Raw genomic sequence first — 22,004 nt, 5'->3', positions numbered from 1 at the left:
GTCGCCATCTTTGGATGCACGTGGCGTAACCCTGGACCCCAGGTTCCACCCGCCACACATTCCTGCTCAAATTCCGGCATTTTTTGAGTCTAAAACAAACTCCCGAAACATCAAGTCTGGGATGAAAGTGGGGATGAATGTCCTCCTTAAAGGATATTTGGCAGTATTTGGAGACATTTCTGATTGGGAGGATACTACTGACCTAGAGGCCAGGGATGCTGCAAACATACCTACAAGATGCAGGACAGCACCCCCCCACCCCAACAAAATCAGCTCAAAATATTGAGAGACTGAGAAATTCCTACTTAGAAGAGGATCCAGCAGGAATTTACAGTCATAGGAGTGTTATCAAAGCCGACCTGGGATTGTAAAGAAAATGTGAGTTATTTCCCTTTATGACAGAGAAGATTTCCATGTAATAGTTCAGGTGTCCTGTCATCTGTCGGAAGCTTAGCTTTTGAAAGATTACTATAAATATGAGTTTCCTTTTCTTTCAAAAGTCCAAAACATAGTCCAAGCATAACTTTACAAATACCATTTGTATGTACATCAGAACCTTAGGTTTTTCATACTTTACAAAAAATTAGTTGAGAACTAGTAGGAAATGAGATAGGAAGCCAGCTGTGTGGAAGGACCTTAACTCCAGAGGTGGGAAAAGCAGCACAGACACACATGCTTGTTCAGTTTGCCTGCGACAGCTCTGAACTCAATCTGAACCCTGTGCTCCTGGAAAACAGCTACTGTTAAGAAATCCCCCTCCAGTCCTACTGTGAACTAAGAAAAAGCAAACCACAAAGGGCTGGGCCGCCCTCATAAATATTCCTGGAATCTCAGATAGACTCTGTGTCCACCTTGCCTCTGAAAACCTCCAGGTTTCTCCATTTCTTTGACATGGTCCTCATTAATAAATGTTTTCCCTATTGTGAGAGCCTAACAAAATCAACTCCTTAATGGTCTTTCAGATTCTATCTGTTTTAGTCAGATTTTTCACTGCTGTGACGAAAGGATCTGACCAGCATAATTATAGAGGAGGAAAGTTTATTTGAGGGCTCACCATTTCAGAGGTCTCAATCCAGAGATAGCAGGATCCATTCCTTGGGGCCCAAGGTAAGGCAGGACATCATGGCGGAAGAGTGTGGCAGAGAGAAGCAGCTCACATGGCGATCAGAAAGCAGAGATAGAGAGAGACTCCACTTGCCAGATACAAAATACACCCCAAAGCCCCCAATTAACTACCTCCTCCAGCCACACCCCACCTGCCTCCAGTTACCACTCAGTTCATTCTATCAGGGACTAATTCACTGATTAAATTAAGGTTATAAACCCAAATCATTTCTCCTCCAAACCTCTTGCATTGTCTCACATGTGAGCTTTTGGGGGACAACATATCTAAACCATAACACTATCTATTCCCATTCCTTTCATGATGTTTTAGAGAGCCAGGTCAGCATCGCTGGATAGACTATTTTCTTCAGCTCTCCTGTGGGCCTCACAAACTGAGCTGAGAACAAGGAAAGAGTTGGAGTTCACACTCCCACATTCTCCTTAAGGATGCTCTGACAATTTCCAGTTTCCATGGTGTTTTTAACCAGAGCCTCACCCAAGCTGGCACTATTTCCTGTGCACCTCCGCTGCCCTGCTAGGTTAACACATCCTGCCTCCTCTGTCTCTGGAGGGCACTAACTTGTGGGTCAGTTGGGATGAATCCCATAGGATAACCATGGATGTGGTGAATCGACTGGGTGGACCCCGTTCCCCACCAGCTGTGAGGGGTACAGCTGGCAGGATGTATGGCAGGGGAGGGCTCATCTCCCAGAAGCTCCCTTCCAAACTTTTCACTCAGCCCCCACCCCCCACTTACCTACCTCACCTGCCTCACTCACCTGTCACTTCATTCCAGGTGCCCTTCGCACTGTAATTCTCTTCCTTAGTTTTCCAACTATTGTCACCACATAAGCATTTAAACCCCACCTTCTCTGGGGCTCTCTCTTTTGATTCCCAAGAGCAAAGTTTGGAAGTCAAACAAGCTATAAGCTAATTCTTCCCTTTACATTCTGGAATTGAAATTCTTCTTCCTCTTCTGACAATGCCAAGAGATGGCAAGCAGGGATGGGGTCAGAAAGTAAGGGCAGGAATATAAGAAAAACAAAAAGGTTAATGCAAAGTGAATCTTGGGATTAATTCTTTCAGATTTCAGTCTGATAATCACTCATCACATAAGTATTGGCAACCAGGTGGATATAAGATATAAATAAGAAGGAAGAAAAGAAGATGATTAGAAAAATTTGAACCAGGGTAACTATAAGAATGGAGGTGTCTACTGTGGCAGGAAGGGGCAAGCTGCAAGATAAGGTGGATCTACGAAAGATTAAGGCCATGACCTGTGCCCAGGGCTTGTTGGGACTGGGGTGATAGGAAAACCTCAATAGAACATGGAAGGAACCAACCTAGTTGTCCTTCAGCAGATGAATGGATAAATAAACTGTGGTGTGTGTGTGTGTGTGTACACACACACACACACACACACATATATATGTATATATGTATATGAGATGGAATATTACTCAGCTTTGTATGTATATGAGATGGAATATTACTCAGCTTTAAAGAAGAATGAAATTTATGGCATTTTCTGGTAAAGAGATGGAGTTTGAGAATATCATGCTAAGCTAAATAAGGCAAACCCAGAAAACCAAAAGCCTAATGTTTTCTCTGATATGCAGATGCTAATTCACAATAAGCACCACCCCCAGGGGCGGACTCTAGAGAAGAATAGAGTTACTTTACATTAGGAAGAGAGGAGTCAAGGGAGGGGAAGGGGTATTGGGAGATGGGAAAGATAGTAGAGTGAAACAGACATTGTTTCCTCGTGTACATGTATGACTGCATAACTGAAGTGATCCTACAATATGTACAATCAGAAAAATGGGAAATTACACTCCATTTATGTATGATTTATTGAAATTCATAAATGCATTCTGCTGTCATGTACAATTAATTAGAACAAATTTTAAAAATTAAAAAAAAATAGAACACGGAGCTAGAGAGGGGTTCAGGGTTTAGGGCTGCAGCCTAGTCCATTGAGGCATATGTTAGCGTCAGATGCGACATTAGCAGTCCTTGAAAGTAAAGCAGAATTCTCTTGCCCAGGGACAAAGGTAAAGAGGGAAGATCAAACTGCTAAAAATCAAAACGGGGAGGGGCCGCCCACATTGAGAGGGAAAGAGTAAGAAGAAAACTCGACAATAGTAAAAGAAGAAATTAGAAGAAACCAAAGTGCGCTCTTGAGATAATTTGAGAATAAAGGGAAAGATACTGAGTCTCAAAGGAAGTACCCGTAAAACCACTGAAATGTAGAAAGCACTCAGGAATAGTAACTCCTGAATGACATGCCCTTGGTCTGCACCCTTGTAAAATGAGAGAAATGCTCAAGTGCAGAGGAAACAGGCACAAAATTGTGTAGCTCCACCCTCGTCCAGCCTCTAACACTGGCCCTCTATGAATGTTAACACCCCACACCAAAGGGTAACAGTCTCTCCCTTTGGAGATTCTCCTTGAATGCATTTTCCTTGCTTCATCCCAAAGGTGTCTCTCTTGAGGTTGCCCCCATTCTCCCTTGACTACCTATCTACTTTCTTTTTTTAATAATTTTATTTTTATTAATTTTTTTTTTAGTTGTCAGTGAACCATTATTTTATTTATATGCAGTGCTGAGAATCAAACCCAGCACATCACTCATGCTAGGCAAGAGCTCTACCACTGAGCTACAACCCCAGTCCTGTACTTTCTCTAATACATTTCTATCTATGTCTTCGGCTCATCCTGAAATTCATTTCCATCACATAGGCCAAGAACCCCGCTGGTCCTAGTCAGGGTTCCCCTTCTCTCTGGGAACTCCTAGAACCTTTCTTTGGAGATATGGCGTCTCCCATGACTTTTTCACACGAATCCCAGAAAGGCTTTAAAAAGTCAGAGGATGCAATTCAAATGCTGCAGAGAGATCAGGTAGGTGAGTTTGAGAGAAAGGTGACATTGGAACATCACCAGGGACCTCACAGAACAATGGAGGTTGGGTAGGGAGTCAGGGGCATGAGGGCAAAGCAAACCTGATTGCCTTTCCTGAACCCTGGGAAGTCATTCAGGGAATTTGGGGAGCCTGTAAGAGCATCCTTATTCATAAAAGTCACTGCTAAACAAACTACCTTTGATCTAACCACCTTTTAAATAAAATTTTATGGCGATCCAAGATGGCAGACTAGAGGGTGACTGCATCGCCAGTAGTTCCAGTCAAGAAGGGGAGGCATTGAAAGACTTGGACTAAAATAGAGCCACGGGGTGAGTCTCCCCCACCCGGTGAAGCGCTGCCTGGGCGGCAGGCCCGGATTCCAGTGGCTTATTAGAGTAGGGTACGGCAGCTACAGTCTTCCCCAGGCAGCCCTGCGCACTCCGGCTGTGGGCTCCTCTCACAGAGCCAGATTCTCCAGCATCTCAGAGCAGGCCCCCCAGTGAGAGCCTTTCTGCACAGAACCAAGCTTCAAGTCCCTGAACCAGGGCGGCGAGTTCCTGCCCACAGGTTGCTTTAAGGACCAGTACAGGGCAGCCAGGGACTTCCCCAAGCAGCCCGCAGTCCGGCCCCCTCCGGCAGGAAGTGCCTTTCCAGGCTAGCTTCTCAAAGCAGACCCCCCAATGAGAGCCTTTCCACACAGAGCCAGCTCCAAGCCCTGGAACCAGTAGCAGGCTAGGGGCAGCTTTCCTTGGAAGCACTGCATTATCAAGTTACTCCAAGACTTCAGGCTACTGAAGGCAGGAAGGTGTTACACTGGAAATCTACAGGGACAATATAAGCCAATAGAAGAATTCTGCAATATCACAAAGTCCCACTGACATCTGACCAATATGAGAAAACAAGGGAAGAAAATGTCCCAAACAAACCAGACACTATATCAATAAAACCCAATGACAGCACAGCAGAAGAAATGTCAGAAAGGGAGTTCAGAATGTACATAATTAAAACAATCAGGGAAGCAAACAAGGAGATGAAAGAGCAAATGTAGGCATTGAAGGAGGAGATGAAAGACCAAATGCAGGCATTAAATGATCGCACCAATCAATAGTTAAAGAAGCAAATACGGGAAGCAAGAGATCATTTCAATAAAGAGCTGGAGATATTGAAAAAAAACCAAACAGAAATCCTTGAAGGAAACAGTAAACCAAGTTAAAAACTCCATAGAAAGCATAACCAATAGGATAGAACACCTGGAAGACAGAACCTCACATATTGAAGATAAAATATTTAATCTTGAAAACAAAGTTGACCAAACAGAAAAGATGGTAAGAAATCATGAACAGAATCTACAAGAATTATGGGATATCATGAAAAGACCAAATTTAAGAATTATTGGGACTGAGGAAGGCTGAGAGAAACAAACTAAAGGAATGAACAATCTATTCAATGAAATAATATCAGAAAATTTCCCAAATCTGAACAATGAAATGGAAAACCAAGTACAAGAGATTTATAGGACTCCAAATATACAAAATTACAACAGACCCACACCAAGGCACATTATTATGAAAATACCTAACATACAAAATAAAGACAGAATTTTAAAGGCCATGAGAGAAAAGAATCAAATTACATTCAGGGGAAAACCAATAAGAATATCAGCAGAGTTTTCAATCCAGAACATTGGCTCATCCATGTACGTCAAACAAATCCTTCTCAATTCCAGAAATCAAATAGACCACAACAAGATAATACTAGGCAATTTTAACACACCTCTCTCACCGCTGGATAGATCGTCCAAACAAAAATTGAATAAAGAAACCATAGATCTCACTAACACAAAGAGAAAGAGGGAGAAAACTCAAATTACTAAAATTCAGAATGAACAAGGAAATATCACAACAGACAGGAGTGAAATACAAAACATAATTAGAAGCAGTTTTGAAAATCTATACTCCAACAGAACAGAAAACCTTGAAGACATCAACAAGTTTCTAGAGACATATGAATTACCTAAACTGATCGAGGAGGACATACACAACTTAAAAAAATCAATTTCAAGCAATGAAATAGAAGAGGTCATCAAAAGCCTACCAACAAAGAAAAGTCCAGGACCAGATGGATTCTCAGCCGAGTTCTACAAAACCTTTAAAGAAGAGCTCATTCCAATACTTCTCAAAGTATTCCATAAAATAGAAGAGGAGGGAACCCTCCCTTATTGATATTCTATGAAGTCAATATCACCCTGATACCTAAACCAGACAGAGACACATCAAGGAAAGAAAATTTCAGACCAATATCCTTAATGAACATCGATGCAAAAATTCTCAACAAAATTTTAGCAAATTGCATACAAAAATATATTTAAAAGATAGTGCACCAGGATCAAGTGGGTTTTATCCCAGGGATGCAAGGTTGGTTCAACATCCGGAAATCAATAAATGTCATTCACCATATCAACAGACTAAAAGTTAAGAATCACATGATTATTTCAATAGATGCGGAAAAAGCATTCGATAAAATACAGCATCCCTTCATGCTCAAACCACTAGAGAAAATTGGGGTAGTGGGAACATTCCTTAACATTGTAAAGGCCATCTATGCTAAGCCCATGTCCAATATCATTCTAAATGGTGAAAAACTGAAAGCATTTCCCCTAAAAACTGGAATAAGACAGGGATGCCCTCTTTCCCCACTTCTATTCAACATTGTTCTTGAGACTCTAGCCAGAGCAATTAGACAAACCAAAGAAATTAAAGGGATACGAATTGGAAAAGAGGAACTCAAACTATCCCTGTTCACTGATGACATGATTATATATTTAGAGGAACCTGGAAATTCCACCAGAAAACTCTTAGAACTCATAAGTGAATTCAGTAAAGTAGCAGGTTATAAGATCAATGCTTATAAATCCAATGCATTTTTATACATAAGTGATGAATCTTCAGAAAGAGAAATTAGGAAAACTACCCCATTCATAATAGCCTCGAAAAAAATAAAATACTTGGGAATCAATCTCACAAAAGAGGTGAAAGACCTCTACAATGAGAACTACAGAACACTAAAGAAAGAAATTAAAGAAAACCTTATAAGATGGAAGATCTCCCATGTTCTTCGATAGGCACAATTAATATTGTCAAAATGGCCATACTACCAAAAGTGCTATACAGATTCAATGCAATTCCAATTATAATCCCAATGATGTACCTTACAGAAATAGAGCAAGCAATCATGAAATTCATTTGGAAGAATAAGAAACCCAGAATAGCTAAAGCAATCCTCATTAGAAAAAGCGATGCAGGGGGTATCGCAATACCAGATCTTCAACTCTATTACAAAGCAATAGTAACAAAAACGGCATGGTATTGGTACCAAAATAGACAGGTAGATCGATAGTACAGAATAAAGGACATGGACACAAACCCAAATAAATACAATTTTCTCATACTAGACAAAGGTGCCAAAAATATGCAATGGAGAAAAGATAGCCTCTTCAACAAATGGTGCTGGGAAAACTGGAAATCCATATGCAACAGAATGAAACTAAATCCCTATCTCTCACCCTGCACAAAACTCAACTCAAAATGGATCAAGGACCTTGGAATCAGACCAGAGACCCTGCATCTTATAGAAGAAAAAGTAGGTCCAAACCTTCAACTTGTTGGCTTAGGATCAGTCTTCCTTAACAGGACTCCCATAGCACAAGAAATAATAGCTAGAATCAACCACTGGGATAGATTCAAACTAAAAAGCTATTTCTCAGTAAAGGAAACTATCAGTAATGTGAAGAGAGAGCCTACAGAGTGGGAGAATATCTTTGCCACTCATACTTCAGATAGAGCACTAATTTCCAGAATCTATAAAGAACTCAAAAAAACTCTACACCAAGAATACAAATAACCCAATCAACAAATGGGCTAAGGAAATGAACAGACACTTCACAGAAGAAGATGTACAAGTAATCAACAGATATATGAAGAAATGTTCAACATCTTTAGTAATAAGAGAAATGCAAATCAAAACTACCCTAAGATTTCATCTCACCCCAATTAGAATGGCGATTATCAAGAATACAAGCAACAATAGGTGTTGGCGAGGATGTGGGGAAAAAGGTACACTCATACATTGCTGGTGGGGTTGCAAATTAGTGCAGCCACTCTGGAAAGCAGTATGGAGATTCCTCAGAAAGCTTGGAATGGAACCACCATTTGACCCAGCTATTCCACTCCTTGGCCTATACCCCAAGGACTTAAAATCAGCATACTACAGAGATACAGCCACATCAATGTTCATAGCTGCTCAATTCACTATAGCCAGATTGTGGAACCAACCTAGATGCCCTTCAGTTGATGAATGGATAAAGAAACTGTGGCATATATATACAATGGAATATTACTCTGCCATGAAGAATGATAAAATTATGGCATTTATAGGCAAATGGATGAAATTGGAGAATATCATGCTAAGTGAGATAAGCCAATCTCAAAAAACTAAAGGACAAATGATCTCGCTGATAAGCAGATGAGGACATATAAGGGGTGGTAGGAGGGGTTAGCGTTAGGGATAGGGTTAGGTTTAGGGTTAGGGATAAGGAGGGTGGTAAGAATGGAGGAAGGAAGGACTGTATAGAGGGAAAAGAGGGGTGGGAGGGGTGGGGTGGAATGGAAAAAATAACAATGAATCAAACAAGATTGCCCTATGTAAATTTATGATTTTTAATTAAAATAAATAAATAATATAAATAAATAAATAAATAACATTTTATGTTCATAACTTGGGTTTCAAGAAAATGAATGGGGAAAACACTAGAATTAAATTCCAAATCCTTGGACTAATTGACGTTATGGTTCTGCCTTCTATCAACTGTGAACCCTTGGCTTCTACATTTCTTCCTTCTTGGAGTACTTGAAGGATTCATATTCAATAAAATTTGTTTTATTTTGTTTTTATTACAGTAGAATATATAATATGTAAAATACTTAATACATTATTGCCATAGAAAATTTCATCAAAATAGTCTAGAAACAGGAATGCTGAGATTTTATTTCAAAATCCCACAGTGACGGCAGATTTCCAAGTCTTCTAGGCTTGTAATAAATAAAATTAAATGAAGAGGATGTGCTGCCCTTCACACGTGGAACATGCGTACCTAAAACAAAAGCAGATCCATTTCTGCTAGTCCATTTCTGATTGAGTGGTCTGACTCCATGATTCTCCCTCTGGGGTTCCCAGTTTCTCAGCTGGGCAAGGTAGTTTCCCACGGTTACTAATAGTGCAGCAGGCTTCCTGGAATATCAATTACATTCAGATTTTGAATAAGAAGTATTTTCTGTATATAGCACAAGGCAAGGGGGTATATTAAGATTCAGGAATGCAAAATGTATCCGATATTTGGGATAAGGCCCAGTACTCCAAAGTGATTTCAAAATTCTTACTGGCTGTTTGTAGCCACACAATCTCAGAGAACTGGGAATATTTTTAAAACTCTTCCCACCTGTTATATGCAATTCAGTGAGAAAGTCTGACTAGCAGTACGACATTATCCCTTTTTCTCTTTTTGACTAGTAAAGGACAAAGTCCATCTTATCTCATTCTAAGGTTGATGTTCAGCCCTATCAGCAGGATCTCCTTCACATAGTAGATTGCTCATTGTCATACCCACAATTAAGTGTTTGATTAGCTGACCTAAAACGCTCATTTTCATTTTTGTATTATCCCCACCCCCTCCATCTCATTGAACCTGGGCTGCTCTGAAGTTTTCTAATGCTCCTGAAGAATGTCTATCCCTATACCTGGCATACAGTGGGCACTTAATAGACTCAAACCAAAGACTGCAGATGGCTACTTATTACCATTGGTTCTAATAAGTCACATTTATGAAAATTTACTTCTTAAAAATACTATGGTAAAACATATGATCTCATCTGATTTTCATAAGAACTTCGCGCACTAAGACCAAAGCATGAGTCATAAAGTCTGAAATAAAACCATGCTTTTCATGTAATTCAAAAATAATGACCGAGCCATTTCCTACATGGTAGGCCTTCTCTTGGGCTTCAGAAACACAGTGTGTACATAAATTCAGCTCAACTCTTAGGCCAGATACAAGGAAGGAAGAACCCAAATGGTAAATAATTAATTGCCAATGTATTCACTGCTGAAAAGAAGTTCCAGGAGTCACAGAAGCATTCTCCAAGGAGGTTCTGGTTCCATTAGTGAACATTAGCTTCCCACCTGCTCTTGACAAAATTTCTTTCTAGACACCTCTCTTTGGGTGCACTGAGTCCATTTTACATCAGGAGAAGAAAATATGCCTTGGAAAGTGCTAGAGCTGAAGTAGTAGAGAAACTAAATAATGGGAACAAATATTTGGTCAAAGATCTATTTAACATGTCTCACTGGGGAGGACAGGTCCAATAAAGCCTTATTAACATAAGAATATGCTTCTTCTTTATTATCTTGTTAGCCATAGATTTGAATTTTGATGGGGCAATTTTCAGGACTTAAACGCTTGATTGCTACTAATAGCCAGAGTAATAGCACAACTGCATTTAGGTTTAATTTATAGGCATTTAACATAACTTTAAGTATGGATTTCTCCAAATGCACTTGCTATTTCACTGGGGCTAACCTGAAAGGACATCAAATCCTGCTGGAGTAATTGTGAGCAATGCAAATGGCCCCATGTACTTATCTCAACCTTACAGACCCCGTGTAAAACAGAGCGTGATGATCAGCAATTGCTAACACTGCCGACAGGTTTTTCCCCTAGCAATCTTGTTTTAGTAGATTTTCAGTAGTATAGACAAGTCAAATTTGATTTTTCAAATTCTTTTGGCTTTTTAAAACAATTCCCTTACCTTTCTCAAACAGGACGGGGTGGCTGGCAAACGTTTGTGCCGTTGAGCCCGCGGACTTCATCTGCAGTCCACCAGGGGCCGCTGTTCTGCAAGCAGTGACATCTCCGGGGGCCGATCCGCTTTCTAAATTCCAACAGGACCGAGGAATTGCTGCAAAAAATATTCCTTTTGAAATTGATGTTTTTCAACCGTGAAACAACTCTGCTAAGTAAAAGAAGTCAGACACAAAGACCACATGTTGTACGATTCTATTTATATGGAATTTCATAATTTGACATCATGAAACTGATCAGACAAGAAACGTCGTCAGACCTTAACAGCTGAATCTTGCTTCAGAATGGAGCAAGATTCTGGTCTGTGTCTCGTATTCCCATACCTCTGGCCCCCACTTGACACCCTTGCAGCCCAAGTTTTACAGCTGCCCTGCCACTTCGATCACCACTGTGCACCTCAGTTGCACCACCTATCTCGGACACAGTGAAAGGGACCTGTAGGATCCTGCCTGGAAGACAGAGGGAGTTAACCCACGGGGGGGGGGGGGGGGGGGGGGGCGGGGGCGATGGCCTGGCGGACAAGGCCACCTTCCTCTGTCCTTGATCAGACAAGCCTGAGGTGCATTCCCCACCACTCCACAGAGGGTCCCTGGGAAAGCTGAGCGCCAGTTCCTCAAAGCAGTGACAACTCAAGATCATGCCACTGTAGGATCCCCCTCCTTTCCCTTTTCGCCCGTGCCCCCCACCCCCTGCCAACTCATGTTCTCTGTGGTCTTTTCCTCAAATAAAGACCAGAACACAAGGCATTGCCTCAGGATCTGCCTTCCAGAGGGGAGAGCCTGCGGGTCAGAGAGCCCCGTCCATAAAGAAAATCAGAGGCGAGAAGGGAGTCACTGCTGAGGTCGGCTCCCAGCCCGGGCTTTATGCTTAAATTGGATCCACTACTCCTCTAGCAGAACCTACTGCCGCCCGGATGCTCGACGGTCCTATATCTCTAGATTCCTGTGGCACAGGCATAAGAGGAAGGTAAATGGCCCTGAAGTTGGCCACGCCTGGACCCAAACCAGGTGGCACAATCACTGCCATCTGTGTAAGGTGGCACAAGGTCTCCATGAAGGGAGGGCAATCCTGCCACTTTGGGATCTTGCCAGGAGGGCTAGATGAGTAAATCTTCAAACCAAATTATGGAGTAGGTAGCAGTAGTTTCCTCCTCAGAGCATACACAGTGTCCTTCTCCCCTGCCTAATGTTATTTCCATAGGAACCTAGAAAGGAGCATGGGTTTTAACAGCAAATAGATCTGCTTTTAAGTCCTGTGTCCCCTGTTATTAGCTGTAAGGCCTCGGGCAAGATCTTTACCTCTCTCTTCCAGTTTCTTCTATCTGTGAGACAAGACTCATGAACTTGTTTCAATGAGGTTTAAATGAAACAGAAGCTATGTGCCCATACATGACCTGTACGAAATAAAGTCTTATTCCATTTTCACCAGTCAGTACCTATGCACACAGGTTCTAGCTTTCTTTCAAATTCTACATTAAGTACCACCTTCTGTACAAAGCCTTTTCTGATGCTTTCCCCTCCCACCTCCTATCTATCATCGCTTTAAACTGCCATACTATTGAGTTATACCTTTCCTGTTGTGTTTGGCTTTACACAACCAGCACAGATTCTGATTCCTCCCTCATTCCGTCCTTACACACACATTGTAAAGTAAGATCATTACCTCCCTCATTGATGTGGCTCCTGTGGTTTGGGCTGCCTTATTGCACAACTCTGCAGTGGCATTTACACTGTGGGATCTGGGAACCACATTCCTGGATTTGATCAGCATGCAGATGTTTCGGAGGTATTAAGAGTCCCCACAAGTGGTTGTTAGATGACCTCTGTGGTTCTTGTCTCACTCATCTGCAAATCAGAGTCATGTATCCATGAGCCAGGAGGTCAACAGTGTAGGACTGACATGCTGGATCCTTTATGCTCCTGTGAGCTTTCTATCAACCATCTTTGACATGTGGCTTTTTGTCCTATCACTGTCACTTCGTGCCACAATTTTGAGCATCATATCTGTGTTCAACATAAGAATAAGGAAAGCAGAGATAGTTCCATCAATATCTGTTCCTTTTTATCAAGAAAGTGAAGACATTTATAGGAACACCTAGAATATTTCTCTTTAATGACTTCTTCAGAATTCTCAGCACATTCCTTTTGATATCCTCACTCATAGAACCTTGTCATTTACAAATCCAAATCCAAGCAGTTTTTTAATTGAGCACCTACTATGAACTAGGCATTCTGATAACCATGTCACATTCATTATCTCTCATCTTCCTGCTCTTCTACAAATATGTATTGAATGTCTACCAAGTAAAAATAGTAAAATTTGGCCTAACTTACAAGGAGCAATGCCAACCATGACCCAGAAGAAGTTGATGTTCTCAAGACTTTTACTTCAAGAGATAAGCCATAAACGAAAAGTTTTCTATTCTAAGACAAGCCATGCAGGCACAACACAAGAGCTGGAAGTGAAAGGTTGTTTTTCAGCTTTATCTTAATAAGAGATAAAACTTTTTTTGTCAAAACTGGCCCAAATGTATATAACCAGAATTGCGAAGTACCATATAATAATTTCAACTACATGAATCATGCTCTCCCTATTTTCTGAGAACCAGTTAATCTGAAATCTGGGCTCTTTCACATATATTTTACCTTTGCAGAGTAAGAGAGAGAGGAAAAAGATGAAAAGCCTTCATTCAAAACTCCAACATTGTCTCCGTGGTTCTTCTTTGACCTTTGTGCCAGGAACTGAACAAAACAACAACAACTGTATTCTTTTTTGTTTTTTTTTCCCTGTTTAACATAGATGCAAAAATCTTTAATAAAACATTAGTAATCTTTATTCTAAACCATATTAAGAAGACCATACACCACAATCAAGTGGTCTTCAAGTCAGGGGATGCAAATTTGTTTCAACATGTGCAAATTAATAAAAATAATTCACCACTTGAGATGGTTTACATATGAGAGTTCCTCAAAATTCATGTGTGAGACAATGCAAGAAGGTTTTGACGTAAAATGATAGGGTTATGAGAGCATTAATCAAGTCAGTGAAATAATCCCCAGATATGTATTAACTGATTGGTAACACAAAACAGGTAAGGTGTGGTTTAAGGAGGTGGGTCATTGGGGTCATGATGATGGTTGTATATTTTGTCCCTCAAAAGTAGAGTTCCTCTTATTCTTTCTGAACATGTTCTGAGTCACTTTTATCCACCACACCATTCCACCATGATGTTCTGCCTCATCCCAAGTCCTAAGGAATGGGACATATTGGCAAAAGACTGAGACCTCTGTAACCCTGAGTCCCCTAATAATTTTTCCTCCTCTAATTTTTCTTTTTTTTTTAATTTATTTTTATTGTAAACAAAAGGGATGCATGTTGTTTCAGTTTGTACATGGAGTAATAGCATACCATTTGCATATTCATATATTTACATAGAGTAATGATGTTTGATTCATTCCGTTATTTTTTTCCTTCCCCCCACCCCTCCCACCTCTCTTTTCCCTCTATACAGTCCCTTCTTCCTCCATTCTTGCCCCCCTCCCACCTCCCATTAAGTGTCATCATCCACTTACCAGTGAGAACATTCCTCTTTTGGATTTTTGAGATTGGCTTATCTCACTTAGCAAGATATTCTCCAATTTCATCCATTTGCCTGCAAATGCCATAATCTTATTATTCTTTATAGCTGAGTAATATTCCATTGTATATATATACCACAATTTCTTTATCCATTCATCAATTGAAGTGCATCTAGGTTGGTTCCATAGTCTGGCTATTGTGAATTGAGCCGCTATGAACATTGATGTGGCTGTATCTCTGTAGTATGCTGATTTTAAGTCCTTTGGGTATAGGCAGAGGAGTGGGATAGCTGGATCAAATGGTAGGTCCATTCCAAGTTTTCTAAGGAATCTCCACACTGCTTTCCAGAGTGGCTGCACTAATTTGCAGTCCCACCAGCAATATATGAGTGTACCTTTTTCCCTACATCCTCTCCAACACCTATTGTTGCTTGTGTTCTTGATAATCGCCATTCTAATTGGGGTGAGATGGAATCTTAGGGTAGTTTTGATTTGCATTTCTCTTATTACTAAAGATTTTGAACATTTCTTCATATATCTGTTGATTGCTTGTACATCTTCTTCTGTGAAGTGTCTGTTCATTTCCTTAGCCCATTTGTTGATTGGGGTATTTGTATTCTTGGTGTAGAGTTTTTTGTGTTCTTTATATATTCTGGAAATTAGTGCTCTATCTGAAGTATGAGTGGCAAAGATATTCTCCCACTCTGTAGGCTCTCATTGACCAATTTCTAGAGACATATGCTCCTCCCAAACTGAACCAGGAGGACATACACGATTTAAACAGATCAATATCAAGCAATGAAATAGAAGAAGCCATTAAAAATCTACCAACCAAGAAAAGCCCAGGACCAGATGGATTCTCAGCCAAGTTCTATAAGACCTTCAAAGAAGAACTCATTCCAATACTTCTCAAAGTATTCCAGGAAATAGAAAAGGAGAGTACCCTACCGAACTCATTCTATGAAGCTAATATCACTCTCATTCCCAAACCAGGAAAAGACACATCAAGGAAAGAAAATTTTAGACCAATATCCTTGATGAATATAGATGCAAAGATCCTTAACAAAATATTGCCAAACCGTATCCAAAAACATATTAAGAAAATTGTGCACCACGATCAAGTGGGGTTCATTCTTGGAATGCAAGGATGGTTCAACATTCGTAAATCAATAAACGTAATCCATCATGTCAATAGACTTAAGGATAAGAATCATATGGTTATTTCAATTGATGCAGAAAAAGCGTTTGACAAAATACAACACCCCTTCATGCTGAAAACACTAGAAAAAATAGGGATAGTAGGAACATACCTGAACATTGTAAAGGCTATTTATGCTAAGCCCATGGCCAACATCATTCTTAATGGAGAAAAACTGAAACCATTCCCTTTAAAAAAGGGAACAAGACAGGGATGTCCTCTTTCACCACTTCTATTCAACATTGTCCTCGAAACTCTAGCCAGAGCAATTAGGCAGACTAAAGAAATTAAAGGGATACGAATAGGAAAAGAGGAACTTAAGCTGTCACTATTTGTGGATGACATGATTCTATATTTAGAGGATCCAAAAACCTCCTCCAGAAAACTTCTAGACCTCATCAATGAATTCAGCAAAATAGCAGGCTATAAAATCAACACACATAAATCTACAGCATTTTTATACACAAGCAACGAAACAGCTGAAAGGGAAATGAGGAAAACAACTCCATTTGCAATAGCCTCAAAAAAAATAAAATACTTGGGCATTAATCTAACCAAAGAGGTAAAAGATCTCCACAATGAAAACTACAAAACATTGAAGAAAGAAATTAAGGAAGACCTTAAAAGATGGAAAGATCTCCCATGTTCTTGGATAGGCAGAATTAATATTGTCAAAATGGCCATACTACCAAAAGTGCTATACAGATTCAATGCAATTCCAATTAAAATCCCAATGACGTACCTCACAGAAATAGAGCAAGCAATCATGAAATTCATCTGGAAGAATAAGAAACCCAGAATAGCTAAAGCAATCCTTAGCAGGAAAAATGAAACAGGGGGTATCACCATACCAGAACTTCATCTATACTACAAAGCAATAGTAACAAAAACAGCATGGTATTGGCACCAAAATAGACAGGTAGATCAATGGTACAGAATAGAGGACATGGACACAAACCCAAATAAATACAATTTTCTCATACTAGACAAAGGTGCCAAAAATATGCAATGGAGAAAAGATAGCTTCTTCAACAAATGGTGCTGGGAAAACTGGAAATCCATATGCAACAGAATGAAACTAAACCCCTATCTGTCACCCTGCACAAAACTCAACTCACAATGGATCAAGGACCTTGAAATCAGACCAGAGACCCTGCATCTTATAGAAGAAAAAGTACGTCCAAATCTTCACCTGTTGGCTTAGGATCAGACTTCCTTACAGGACTCCCATAGCACAAGAAATAAAAGCAAGAATCAATAACTGGGATAGATTCAAACTAAATAGCTTTCTCTCAACAAAGGAAACTATCAGCAATGCGAAGAGAGAGCCTACAGAGTGGGAGAATATCTTTGCCACTCATACTTCAGATAGAACAACTGTATTCTTAAAAAAAGAAAAGAAAAGAAAAAACTCTATGCAGCTGGATACCTAAATTCTGAAAGCACTTATGTATATTAATATGGAAAATATCATCTTATCTTGTGATCACACTTTGTTTATTAACACTATCATTGTTTGTTAGTACAACCTGAGTAATAATAATGTTAGCTGAGAGATGTACCAATTTAAAAAGCATTTTCAAATGCACTGTGTCCTTAAACCTCACATCAACCACCTGAAGTAAGTATCTAATTCTAAAACTTAAGAAACAAAGTCTCAGAGAAAAGCTCAGGGACATCTTAGGATCAGACAGCCAGTGACTGGGGAGCTAAGATTTGTACCCAGGTCTTTCTGTCTCATGTCCAGGGTTTTCACTGCCTTCTCTCTCCCAATGACATAACCAGAAGCTCAGCTTATCCCACTTCTAAAAGTCCCATCCCCTGGTCTCTATAAATACACTCAGACTTGACTCACCAGCAATTTTTAGTTCAGAAGAAGTGGTCAAAGTCTTGATTACACACCAGGCAATGTTGACCACAAAGAGTCCTCGGGCCATGTTCCACAACAAAAAGGATAAGTGGCAGCAAGCTGCTAGACACAGGCCACCATCCCTCATCAAATGTGGAGAGGAAAAGGGAACAGCAGTGTTCCAGAGGCCATCTGCTCTGCTGGTTGACCCAGTCTGTTTGTTCTGCACTGACAGAGCCTCTGAAAAGCTGTGCTTGATGAGCCAGGGTTACACATTCAACCGGGGAAAATAACCTTTCCTTCATCTCACCTGTCACCATTCCTTCTCCTCGCTGCATTGCTGCAGAGTTTTCTTCTACAGCCGACTCCTCGACATCAGTGCTGCGGCCGGGCCGCTCTTCATGGTGGAGGGCTGCCCTGGGCACCGCAGTGTTTAGTACAGCCCCTAACCTCCATCTGCCATGCTCCGATTCTACAACCACAGGTATCTGCAGACATCACTGAATGTCCCCGAGAGGCAGAAATGTCCCCAGTTGGGAATACTGATCCATACAACTGGGAGAGAAGGCATGACAACAGAAGGCAATAGCTTCCCCATATCCACCCAGTAATGATGAGACGTGTAAGAGCTGCCATTTGAGCTCCTGCATCATGTCTGTCACTCCTCTAGTGCTTCACTTAAAGTATTTCTCATTTTTGCCACATTCCTGCCAGGAGCCTATTTCCAGACCAATAGTAAAAGGAAAAGGGGAAAAAAGAATGCACGCAGAGCTTAAACAACACCCACAACTCACTAGACAGTGGCAGATTCATTTCTTGCTTGGGGTCTCTCCTCTAAATCCCAGGCACCTTCAATTGTACCATCCATCGGGCTCCAATCCATTGGTATATTTCTGCTGATTATCGCGTGATGAGCTCACCATTGCGCTGACAAAAGCAGAATGCCATGCCCAAGGTCATAGTGCTGGTAAAATCAGTACTGGGATGCAAATATTCTTTCTACAACCCAACCCGGGAGAAGCTATAAGAACACAACTTTGGGCTGTCAGCTTTCCATGTGACTTTGTGGGCAGCACACCTAAGCATGTGGCCAAAAATATAATGAGGTAGAAATTACCTAAATACTTGAAAAATGAAGTTGCTCATTATCAACTGCTGGCCACATTACCTCCCGAGGGGTAGGAACAGGACTCGTCTAATTGGTCACCAAGGAAAGAGCATTCTGTAGAGGGGACACTGTTCTAGAGGATAGATGGCAGAGGGTTCTGCCCTATGGTTCTGGCAGGAATGTGGTAAAATTGAGAGATGCTTTATTTAAGTAAAGTGCCGGGAGGGTGTGCAGCATACAGTAGGTACTCCAATCTTAGTTCTTACATGATTCAATTATTTTTTGGCAACTGGGTGAGAGCCATCTGTCTTCAGCAAAGCGTTCTGTGGAGTGTTCTAAGAGCTCTGACTCTGAGCTCAGACAAACTTAAAACCAAACTCCATCTCTGGCATTTTCCAAGTGCAGGACCTTGAACAAGACCCCTCTTTTTGTCTTGGTTTCCTCACTCGTAAAGGAGGATGATACGTCCACTCATGAGCAGTTGAGTTGATTGCATGAGGTAGTACAAGTTAAGCACTTAGCATGAGTGATCATCATGTAGGAAGATTTCAAAAATGTGAGTTCTTTGGATGAAGTTTAGCTAATGCCCCATTTCTTCTAGTGATCACATTTATCAACAAAGATTCATACCCTGCTCAGAAATCCTTTATGTTATCCCCAGGGGGGGTCCTGTTCATACTGTCCATCATGGCAACTTAATAATTTCATACTCTGCTCCCCTTCCCGAGTTCAGTCCACACTGTACCTTTTATTTCAACTAGTCTGTGCCATTTTCTTCACAGGATAAAGGTTGTGTGAAATATTTTCCCCTCAGTTCCTTCCCTGCTGGATATATTTATAACCCCCTAGCAATCTGTATCAATGTCTACATGTTTGTACTCCACCTCTTTGTGTCTTTCATAGAGTCAAAGGACCTCTCTTCTCCAACACCAAATCCCCTCTATACTATCTTCCAGTGCTTGTTCTCTTCCTGAAACCCTTTCTCTCTCTTCTGAATCTCTAATCTCATCTTCTCTATTAGATTTCATCAGAAAATATCAAAACTAAGAAACTTGTCTTCCAAGGGAATTTGCACAACAATCTTTAAAAAAATATATATCATAAAAGGCTGGTTTGGGAGGACTTTCAGACTCTACAGGGAAAGAGAAGCACCGTCTCTGGTCACTCTCCAGATAAATGGCCCTTGATCTTTTGGAAAGAGAAATCTGCATTTAGCTTCCCATCCTCTTCCTCCACTTCTCTATTTACCCTATTAATTCTGTTTTCTATTTCTTATACTAGAGACAATTTGGAAAAGGTGTCCTGCACACAGTTGTTCCCCAGGTAGCCAGGTTTGAGACATTCTAACACTTTTGAGAAGATTATCTCCACCCCTGGACTCTTCTTCACCCTAACATGTGTTCCACACAGGAGCTGCTATCTTCTTACTAAAGCACATCTAGCTGGTCACAATGATGTATGGTGAGGAAGCTTGGCTCATTGATCCAGGCCTGGGCCTAAAGGATGAGCATGTGACCCAAATAAGGTCAATCAAAATTATTCCTTGGAATTTTCAAACAGGACCTGGAAGGGGGAAGTTTTTTTTTTCCTTTTAGGCTGAAGTTACCAGTAGCCTATTCCCCATGGAAAAACTTGCTAAGAGAATAAAATTGGCACACAGAGAGAAGCTGAGCTAAGAGACCAAGAGGTCACTCTGCCATTCCAAAGGCCAGCTGCACTCCTGCCCTACAAATATTTTGGTTAAGTAGGCTGGTAATTGGTACTCAACCTTTGTACATCCTTAAGCTAATTTGTGTGGGTTTCTTTCACAGTCTTAATTCCTTTAGTTACTACTGTTTCCCCTTCCTTCCCTTTGCCCCTAAATTTCCTGAAATAGAACTCAACATTCATTATCTCTGATTTTTTTAACCTTCCATTCAGTGTCAAAAACCTCTGCAATTTTACTCCCATTTGTATTACTCTTCTAAAATGAGTTGAGCACAAATGATTAAAATCTCCTATGAGAATTCCTTTGACTTATTTTAGGTCTTTGTCCCACTTGATCTTGCCACAGAGTTGAAAATATGTACCACCAAGTTTCTTCCGGCTGTCCTTTCCAGCATGCTACTCTCTCCCAGTCCCTTGCTGATCATTACACATCAATCTTCTTCAAAAGCTCCTTCCACTCTGCCAACTTTTTAAGTTCTGATGGATCCCAGCAGTCCATCATTAGTTCTCTCCTCCCTTGACATATTCTGGCTGGAACATCTTATCTATGCTTCATCTTCTATCTCTATGCTGACAATTTTTCGGTTTATGCCTTCAATCTCATCCTTTCCCCTTGCACCCATGAACATTCCTGCTTGGATGCCTTACAGACATCATCAAAAATAACCTCATTACCAACAAAGCAGTTCATGGCATCACATTCATCCCATTCACCTAAATATGTGCTGACCACCTGCTCCGTGCTGGGAACTGTCCTCATGCCTGAGAATAGATCCATAAATCCTCAGCAGTGAGAACAGCTCCTCACTCCAGTGAAACCTCCATTCTGGCTTGAAACCTCGTTTTCTTCTTCTCCCTCTCCTTCTTATCTAGTTGGTCTCCCATCCTATAAATTTTTACATCAAAAATAACTTCTCCATTCTTCCCCCTTCCCCACACCTGCCACCATGACTCTCAACTTTTCTTTTTTTCAACAGCTTATTTGCCTCCAAAGTCCCTTCACCCTCCAATTTATTCTGCACCTAGATACCAGAATTTTCCTCATGAACAACAACAAAAAATTATTTATTTTCATGCCCTTGCTTCAAAATCCCTACTGGCTTGCTATCACTGGATGATAACATCCAAGTTCCCTAATGAGGCACATACAGTTCTCCACAATCTGGTCAGAGTGTGACTCCCCAAATTCCTCTCCTTCCTGTTTCACTCCCAACACGTGCTACACCCAGCCACACCAAGCCTCTCATACCTCTGAACACAGGAGCACTTGCACATCTCTGACCCTTTGCCATGCTGAGCTCTTGGTTATAAATGCCCTTCTCTTGCCCCATCCTCTCTTCTTTTCTATGTAGCGACCTCCCACTCATTCTTTTTGATTCTGTAAAACATAACCTCTCTGAAGCTTTCCCTAGCTCATGAAGCTATTGTTATTCTCTCCATCCTCTGATTCTCAAAGCACTTGAATCACAACATGAGGTGTTTAGATCTTTTCAATATGTGTCCACTTGCAAATGTGCTTCTTCCACAAACAATAAGGCCTTCAAGGACAGGAACTGTGGGCTGTTCCTTCTCTCATATCCTCCAATCTTGTACAAGGTCAGCATATGTGTAGATACAACACAGAAGAGGATTCGCTATCATTCAT

At 40.8% G+C, this 22,004-nt stretch overlaps 1 protein-coding gene across 1 annotated transcript in view; it reads right to left on the bottom strand.

The window, feature by feature from the left end:
* The window catches only part of LOC306657023 (uncharacterized protein), a 41,188-nt gene extending 23,561 nt beyond the window's left edge, over positions 1-17,627 (bottom strand). Inside the window, exons 1-4 of the mRNA XM_079132680.1 lie at positions 17,547-17,627; positions 13,565-13,679; positions 12,582-12,922; positions 10,867-11,016 (exon numbers count right to left, since the gene is read on the bottom strand). Coding sequence (XP_078988806.1) covers positions 10,867-10,927 — 61 coding nt within the window. The 5' untranslated portion in view covers positions 10,928-11,016; positions 12,582-12,922; positions 13,565-13,679; positions 17,547-17,627. The remainder of the gene's footprint in view (positions 1-10,866; positions 11,017-12,581; positions 12,923-13,564; positions 13,680-17,546) is intronic.
* Between the last annotated feature and the right edge of the window lie 4,377 nt (positions 17,628-22,004).

Source organism: Sciurus vulgaris, assembly GCF_902686455.1.
Source record: "Sciurus vulgaris genome assembly, chromosome: 1".
Classification (NCBI taxonomy): Eukaryota; Metazoa; Chordata; class Mammalia; order Rodentia; family Sciuridae; genus Sciurus; species Sciurus vulgaris.
Note: the sequence above shows the minus strand (reverse complement) of the source record. Positions and strands in the feature narration are given on the sequence as shown.